The sequence below is a fragment of the Thermomyces lanuginosus genome, assembly GCF_041956635.1.
Source record: "Thermomyces lanuginosus strain ATCC 200065 unplaced genomic scaffold VTN49scaffold_32, whole genome shotgun sequence".
In the NCBI taxonomy this organism is placed as follows: Eukaryota; Fungi; Ascomycota; class Eurotiomycetes; order Eurotiales; family Trichocomaceae; genus Thermomyces; species Thermomyces lanuginosus.
In genome coordinates this window covers 7825-16238 of record NW_027192366.1, presented here as the reverse complement: position 1 = coordinate 16238, position 8414 = coordinate 7825, and the positions used below count along the sequence as shown (strand labels likewise).

The following is an 8414-nucleotide window of genomic DNA, read 5'->3' as shown; positions in this document are numbered from 1 at the left end:
TTCTATCGTCATCGAAGTTAGTAACGGCATTTCTGATTGGAGAATCTCCCTCTCAGCAGCGACCTGAGACTCTCTTGTTCTGCGCTGCTGTACTGTGCTTGCCCAATTTTTGTTTCATGCCGCCCTGTGATTCACCAATGTCTCTCATTTGTCGTTAGGTTCAGCTTCGCATGCAGGACCAGAGACACCGGATAAGATTTCCTCAAATAGGATTCTAAGCTCAGCTCTGTTTGATATTGGCCTCGATGAGATGCCTTACTAGAAATGATCTGCTGAGATAGTATTCTATTTGTTGGATATGTTTCTGAATGCTTGTGAGAAGTTCCTTATCTTACCTGATGATGTTACTCAAGATTGGGCCTTGATGAGGACTCTCAGTCATGTACATCGGAAGCAAGGGCGACGACCTTAACTATATTCCCGCACAATCCTGGGATGTCCCAACAATCAACTCATATTAACAAGCTCAAATATGCCATAAATATGTGTTGAAGTATTGATGAGTTGCGCATTTTGTCTCACATCCTTTATTGTCGTGCGTTTACCTCATGCGCTCTGTCGGTTGCATGTTGCCTTGAGCCCTGTTCTATCGTAAATGCGCATAAGTAAGGGAAAATTCAATACCTTAGATTTGGGAATCAAAGCAAAATTGAGCAACGCCATATTTCGGTTCAGACAGATATTCCCTTGTCCAGTGCCATTCATGCTCGCCGCATTTGTCATGGACTACAAAAGTTCAACATCCTCCTCGCCTAAGGAACTGGCAACAGACACAGATAGAATCAAGCGCAGCATTAGTAAGCATTCTAAATCCTAGGATTACATTCTAGTGACTATACCTTCACTGAGAGAAAAAGTTGGGATGCAAACAGCACTGGGACAGGATCATCATCACCTTGACCTGCCCAATAGCCCTAACCCTTATCAGTCACTTATCTTATCAGATTAACTTATCGGATCTGATAAGGTACCTTGACAGGGTCCAAAATGACGCGCGTGACAAAGTCGCGACCTTCACGACCACTCGTTCGAATCCACGAATCCTGAGCTACCCAAACGATTGGAACAATGCCACCATCAGTGAAGTCAGGCCGAGTGACCAAGAGATCGTCTTCCCACCCAGGGTCGACATTCGCAACAAGAACGACTCGATCGCAGACAAGGTTAAAATCGAAATCCAAGCCCCATCGATCAAGTCCTCGAAATGAAAATGGTACCGACCTATTGTCAGAATTCTCGTATTCCCATTCCGTGTTTAGGCACATAGTGTGTATGGATGATAAGTAACTAATTGGGAACTTGGATCCAAGAAAGCCCTGCCCCTGGTTGAGCGGGTCAATGCGATGCCATTCGTGGAGTTTATGCGCGAGTATATCGACCCCGAGATGCTCCGGATAACGATACCGTCGAAAACACAGTCGCGACGGCAGGAAGAGGAGAACAAAGATCAGAAAGAAGAGAAGGATCGAGGGCGGCAGAGGGATCCTATCACGGCGGATAGTAGTACTGCGGATGATACGATAACATACACGATTGACGTCCATTGCCCTGCTACTATTTCCCAAGAGGACTTCGAGGCGTGTTTCAAGCTTATCGAGATAACTTCTTCGGCGGATTACCGCAACTCGTCCATAGGGTGGTCGCCACGTAAGAAAAAGGATGAGATGCGACTGCCCCCGATGCGTTATCTTCTTCTTCGGCCACCCCACCAGGAAAAAAGGGATGGGATGCCAATCGCTGGCTTCCTCTCATTCATGGTCACGTACGAAGATAATCGCCAGGTCCTCTACTGCTACGAGATCCATCTCCTGCCCACCCACCAGGGCCGTGGTCTTGGGCAGAAGTTGATGGCAATTTTTGAGGAAATCGGTTGCCGGATAGGTCTGGAAAAAGGCATGTTGACAGTATTTCGCTCGAATCAGCCAGCGATCCGTTTCTATAGTCGCTTGGGATTCGGGGTGGATGAGTACTCGCCCACGCCCAGGGTGATGAGAAATGGCACAATCAAGGAGCCGGATTATTTGATTCTATCCAAAGATTTTCTGACTCGATAATGATATTGTTACATGCGCTATATAAATGATTGATGCGATGTTATGATATTTGTCGAACATCTTTACCCATCATTTTGGGGTTCTCTTGCTCCCATTCGTCCCGAAGCGCGGCAAAGATATGATCTGCTACGAGAATCGTCAAACCTAAACTCCACACCAGCGTGATGGCGTAGAAGAAGTTGGCATTGCCGGATCCGTAGTAGATCCATAGTTGATAAAACGCCGGGCCCAGCAACGTTGAGTACAGAATCGCAGCGGCAGCGAAGAACGTATAGCGCGTCACTGCAACGGTCAGTTGATGTCGTATCATCGCCCAAGTATTGTCCTACTCACATGGTGCAAGATGCCGATATAACGGCAGCAGCGCAAAGTACAACGACACATCGACAATGCTTGGGTACGGTTTGTAGATCGCAAAGATCCCGACCAACGTCGTGATGACGAATAGCGGCTGTCGGCGGAGTCGCACTGTCAAGCCTCCCACGTAGCCGGCAAGGTGCAGCCAGAACACGCCCAAGAAGAATTCGCGGAACGAATCAAACATCTCAATGAAAAAATACCACCACAGTCCGGCGTTCGGTGTCAAGTCCGGGACCAAGAGGTGAGCGCCGTAGGTAGCCGGAATAAACTCCCAGGAAAATCCCGTCACCAGGAAGGACGCGAGCAAGAAGCCGGCAACAACTAAAACCAGGATGCCGAGATTAGCCAGGGTAAAAATTGCCTGGCCAGGCACTTTCTTTTTGGACACTATAAGCCGGTCGTAGCAGAGCAGGATCAGGGGCGGGAAAAGAAGAATCGGGTAGAGAGACAGATACGACGCGAATCCGAGCGCAATCATGGTGTTTAGTGGATTTCCTGTTACCGCACTCGAAATCGCTTGCAAGATTGCGAGGTTCGTAAATGCCGTCGTCGACCGGCCGAGGCAAGACGCCAGCACGAACGGATTGAAGAGATACCATGCCGCGATTGAGGCTCCATCCCATCGAATATGCTTGCGCAAGCTGTTGTGGAATCTCCCGGTCACGGACTCTCCAGAGTCAGAGATCGTCATCAACGCTTTAGCGTTCTGCAAATCAATCGCTGTGTACAAGAGGCCCGTGGCTAGCGGATAGTTTCGCGGGTTCGGCAGCAAGGAGAAGATGGATAGGAGTAGCGGTGCCTGATGGTAGACGCCGCCATCGTACGGCGACACATTATGCGTATACAAGAACAGTCCCTCTTGCACTGCCAAGGAGATTAGCCACAGGACCGACTTGCATTCAAGGTAAGGAATTGCATACGTCGTTTGAAGCTGCTGATAGGGGTAGACACCTCAACTCTGGAGGTGAGAAGATCGGGCAACGAAGGAAAGGCGATGAATAGAAGCAGCCGCAATGCGACTGCGGCGGCAAAAATGCCAGCCTTTCTTCTGTCGACCGGCATTGTGAGAGCAGTTGTTCGTTCCTGAGCATCTCCGCGAATCTAATGACCTGGCCTCAAGGCGGACCTCACCGCCGTGCACGGACCACCTCCGAGGCTCCGCTAAAAATTTAGAAAAATTCAAGTTTTCGATCAAACAAGTTCCAAAATCCATTGTGCACATTACAAGATGGGTAAAATCAAGAAAAAAGGTTCTGTTCAAGTCGCGGAATCTACATTGAGCTGCATGCACTGACTCTGCTATAGGAACCTCCGGACAGGCCAAAAACTACCTCACTCGGTCTCAGGCCGTCCGGAAACTTCAGATTTCTCTGCCGGACTTTCGACGGCTATGCATCTTTAAGGGTACGAAAGGAGCTACCTAATCGCATGTTAAATTGTTGCTAACCGAGTTCATTAGGGATCTACCCTCGAGAACCTCGTAACAAAAAGAAGGCAGCTAAACACTCGACGCCGAGCACGACTTTCTACTATGCCAAAGACATCCAGTATCTCCTCCATGAGCCTCTGCTGCAGAAGTTCCGCGAGCAAAAGGCTGTCGCAAAGAAAATCGCGCGAGCCCTCGGTCGTGGCGAAGTGGGTGATGCCGCTCGGTACGAAAGGAACCTCGCGCCCAAGATCACTCTCGATCACATCATCAAGGAACGTTACCCGACGTTCATCGATGCGCTGAGGGATCTCGACGACTGCCTATCGCTTCTGTTTCTATTCGCAAACCTTCCCTCCACGTCCCAAGTGCCCCCCAAGACGATTGCCAAGTGCCAGCGTCTCTGCCATGAGTTCCAGCACTACCTGATCGTGACCCATTCCCTGCGCAAGTCGTTCCTTTCGATCAAGGGAATCTATTACCAGGCAACCATCCAGGGGCAAGACATCCTCTGGCTTGTTCCCTACCGTTTCGTGCAGAGAGTGAAGGGTGACGTCGACTACCGGATTATGGCTACGTTCGTCGAGTTCTACACAACACTCCTGGGATTTGTTAACTTCCGACTATATACTTCCATTGGACTGGTGTATCCACCGAAATTCGATAAGGCCAGTGATGAGCGAGGCGCTGAGCTCTCTGCCTTCCGCCTGGAAAGCAAAAACATCCCTCAAATCGGGAAACCTGCTGACAAGCCCGCAATTACCGCAAATGAGAACAAGGAGGTGTCTCGGGAAGTTCAGGAAAAGGTGGATAGCGTCGTGAAGATGACGGACCTTGATCAAGAAGAGCCCACTGAACAAGCCACGCCAAAAGAAGAGGAGAACAATGACACGATCGACAAGTTCGAGCCCGCTGCTCCTGAAGCCGACACTCTTCCGCAGCCAGACACCAGTGAAGACCAGGCGGCAACATTATTTGCTCCATTCACATTCTATATCTCGCGAGAGGCACCCAAAGCGCCTATCGAATTTCTGTTGCGTGCCTTTGGATGCAAGAGAATTGGATGGGATGCTGTAGCCGGTGAAGGGGCATTTACACATGATGAGACGGATCCTCGAATCACCCATCAGATCGTTGACCGCCCACAACTTCCGGAATCCTCTCTTCCCCTTGTCCCAGACAAGGACGACGATGCACCTGTCAAAGTGCGGCCCGGAACGAGAATCCCTGGCAGAGTGTATGTCCAACCCCAATGGGTTTGGGACTGTGTCAATGAAGGGAAGCTTCTACGTACAGACCTCTATGCGCCTGGGGCAACTCTGCCACCACATTTGAGCCCCTGGGTCAAGCCAGGTCGTGGCGAGTACGATCCTCGTGCTCCTCTGGCCGAGCAAGAAGAGGAAGGCGAGGCTGAGTTGGACGAGGAAGAAGAGGAGGAGGAGAGTGAGAGCGAGGAGGAAACGGCCGCTGCGGACAAGAAGAAACCAGCGCAGACTGACGAATCTGAATCAGAAGAAGAGGAGGAGGAGGATGACCATGGCATGGACGTCGACATCTCAGGTGATGAGGAGGAAAGCGAGGGATCCGAGGAGGAAGAGGAGGAATTCGGCGGGTTCGACGATGATGAACCCCAATCCGAGTCGGAAGACGAGGAAGAGGCTGCCCGGACCCAGCATCAGAAGGAGTTGGAAGCCGAAGCAGCTGGCCTGCCCTACACCGGTTCGTCGGCCAACGGCACGGAGAAGAAGGCGTCGAAAGCGAAGAAAGTGGCGGCGCAGAAGCGCAAGCAGGAGGAAGAGCTGGAGCGGCAGAAGATGATGATGAGCCGGAAGAAGCGCAAGCTGCTGGACAAAATGCTCTATTCAAACAAGAAGAAGGAGGAAGAGGCTGCGAGACTGCGGAGCAAGCGACGGAAGCTGGAAAAGGCAGCTGCAAAGGCGCAGTGAGGGCTTGTCTGAGTACTTTTGTATGTCACGATATCATGGGTTTGGGTGGTTCTTTTACATTGTACAATTTGTCCATAGACCGTTACGAAAAGTCCCTGTAGTCAATCTTGACACCAATGTCCCAATTCCAACCGAATGCCACGCCAACCGTATCCCCTGCTTATTATGGCAAACTTGACGGTAGGAAGGCTGAAGTTGCATTTTTCAACGCATGTACATACTTAAAACGGCTTAGATTACAATTGATATCTGGAATCACGTGAAGATAACTGGTAATTTTTTCCGCGCGTTGAACTGAACTGGTATTTTGTTCTGTGAATCTGGCCATGTGTCGAAGTGACGCGCTTGATTCCCTCATATCGCGGCTGGTTACCACATCAAAAAGTGGCTGAAGCTATTCATGCCACAGCATGTCAATTTCGCTGCACTCCCGTGGCTGCTTGGACGGACAGTAGTACTGCAAGATTAGTAGTACTATCTATCAGACAAGAAGAAAAGACGATGTAGTTGCGAATCGTCTCGAAATCGAGCAATTTCGCCATTCATGTCTCGCCGCTCTCGCGGATTTCAGTCGTCCGGCTATCCATCTCCGCAGTCTGCGCAGCCGTATAAGTCCATATTTGGCGGACAGAGCCAAAATGAGGATATTGACCTCAGCACCTTGCCGGACCCCGTCGCGGCAGCAGAGGAGAGTGACGTGGGCGACTCCTTTGATTATGAACCCCTGCCGCCCATGTCAGATGATTCAGACGACGACCCAGACTACGATGATCGGTCCGTAGCAAGGTCGAGTCGGGCGTCACGATCGGCCAAGAAGAGCAAGTCCTCCGTGAGGGATAAGGGCAAAAAGCCCATGCGAGAGCCCAATACGAACAGCCAACGCTCAAAAAGCTCCGACGCAAGAAGTCGAAGCAGGCGCGGAAGCTCTACTCAGGCATCAGTCTCGGAATCGGGAGAAAGAGGCAGCGACATCCTTTGGGACGAGGAGTTGTATGATCTCAGAACTGACGATGTGGTCACTGATGTCGCACGCACGACGGAATCACCAATATCATATCGCCCGAATCGGTTCACTGGGGCGCCATCTACGTGGCGTAAATATACAGAGAGCGAGCGACGCATTGCGCAAAGTCTTGAAGATATGCGGGCTCGAGATCTTTTCGTTCATCTATACAATGCTTTTGCCCTGAAACAGAGAGCTCGAAGACTCCGAGAAGAGAATCCCGATGGCAGCGAATACTGGGATACGGTTTCCGGTGTACGTGTGCCAACGAAGCCGTTCGAACCGAACTCGCGATGGACAGCGTGGCCGATGCCTGCGGATGAAGTGCCACGGACGGAGTACGAAGCTTTGCCGGCCGACGCCGAAGAGGGGATATTCAAGCGACAACCGGATACCCGGCCGTCTTCCGATTTGGAAGAAGAGATAATGGCAGTCATGATGAGAACTGCCAAGGAAAGAATCCTCGAACGAAAATGGAAGTTCGGGAAACGGCATCGAAATTGTCAGCAAGGCAGAGATGAAAGCGCAAAACCAGATGTAACTGACTACGACGATGAGCCCCGCCCACTGGTGCAGGCAGATGATGACTTGGCTCAAAAACAATTGCTACCGGAAGTCCGAAACATCGTAACTAGTCTGGAAAGGGTGCTGAATTGTTTACATGAAGATCGGTATACCTTCGGTACGTCGGCCGTTCCATCCCGCAGAACATCAAGGATAAGGAGCGATGGGAGCCACGGCACATCGTCAGCCCAGCGAAGAGGCAGAACAGCTTCGCAGAAAGCCCCTCGGGCCCGGAAGTTGACCAACGCAAAATGGGCCAACGTGATCAAAGCCCCCCGTCGCTGGCACGACATCCTCGGCGTTGCCTTGATGAGCGGCATTCCGGAATCTGTTGTGCAGCGCGCTGCGGAGCGGTGCGCGGAGTTGTTTGGTGGCAGTACAGAAATTTTTCAGCCTCTGCGGGAAGGGCGAGTGAAACGAGTTATCGAGGAAGACGAAGACGGAAGGGATATTTCCACATGGGAGTTTGTGCTTGAAGAGTCGCCTTCCGAAAGTGAAGCAGAAGAACCAGCGAATCATCCGCTCGCATGGCTGCTGCCCGAGGTGCAAGATGCAACCGAGTCCGAATCCGAGAAAACGGTGTCAAAGAAGTCGGCACCCAAGAGCTTACCGTCACAAGAGAGTTCTTCACTTGCGTCATCTGCAGCTCCGTCGTCCACGCCTGCGCCCACACACGCACAGCCTCCGGGAAAGAGGAGGAAGAAAACAAGGGAGGAACTCGTCTGCCCCATTCCGGACTGCCCCCGGCATGTGGCGGGTTTTTCGCGGACGTGGAATTTGAATCTACATTTGAGGAGAGTCCATTCAGGCTATGAGAAACCTACATAATGTTTGATCATGAGGCGAGACATGTACTTTCGACCTCAATCCGTTGAGCGATCCTAGTGGTCTATAGAACCCTGGTAATGTACATATCTAATGGAGGCCATAGAGAGATTCTGGCATTTGGCGAGGTATTCCGTGCTCATTCCTATCACTTATCGAGCCTTTCCCTTTCATCAAACCCGTCACCTAGCCCTCAACCCTAACCCTCAAAAACCTGCCTTCTTTGGCAGCTAGAG

At 51.1% G+C, this 8414-nt stretch overlaps 4 protein-coding genes across 4 annotated transcripts; 3 read left to right on the top strand and 1 right to left on the bottom strand.

Annotated features, from left to right (window-relative positions):
• Positions 1 to 1204: 1204 nt before the first annotated feature.
• Positions 1205 to 2054, top strand: VTN49DRAFT_4757 (uncharacterized protein; the record flags this gene model as incomplete). The annotated part of the gene is made up of 2 exons (XM_069412738.1): positions 1205 to 1213; positions 1311 to 2054. 2 exons carry the CDS (start codon positions 1205 to 1207, stop codon positions 2052 to 2054), a joined length of 753 nt encoding a protein of 250 aa, XP_069266676.1.
• A 40-nt stretch (positions 2055 to 2094) lies between these two features.
• On the bottom strand, positions 2095 to 3476 carry VTN49DRAFT_4756 (uncharacterized protein; the record flags this gene model as incomplete). Its single annotated transcript, XM_069412737.1, has 3 exons — positions 2095 to 2336; positions 2388 to 3278; positions 3335 to 3476. The coding sequence occupies 3 exons, from the start codon at positions 3474 to 3476 to the stop codon at positions 2095 to 2097; spliced, it is 1275 nt and encodes a 424-aa protein (XP_069266675.1).
• Positions 3477 to 3642: 166 nt separating this feature from the next.
• On the top strand, positions 3643 to 5786 carry VTN49DRAFT_4755 (uncharacterized protein; the record flags this gene model as incomplete). Its single annotated transcript, XM_069412736.1, has 3 exons — positions 3643 to 3664; positions 3720 to 3818; positions 3874 to 5786. The coding sequence occupies 3 exons, from the start codon at positions 3643 to 3645 to the stop codon at positions 5784 to 5786; spliced, it is 2034 nt and encodes a 677-aa protein (XP_069266674.1).
• A 544-nt stretch (positions 5787 to 6330) lies between these two features.
• VTN49DRAFT_4754 (uncharacterized protein) lies at positions 6331 to 8181 on the top strand (the record flags this gene model as incomplete). Its single annotated transcript, XM_069412735.1, has 1 exon — positions 6331 to 8181. One exon carries the CDS (start codon positions 6331 to 6333, stop codon positions 8179 to 8181), a length of 1851 nt encoding a protein of 616 aa, XP_069266673.1.
• Between the last annotated feature and the right edge of the window lie 233 nt (positions 8182 to 8414).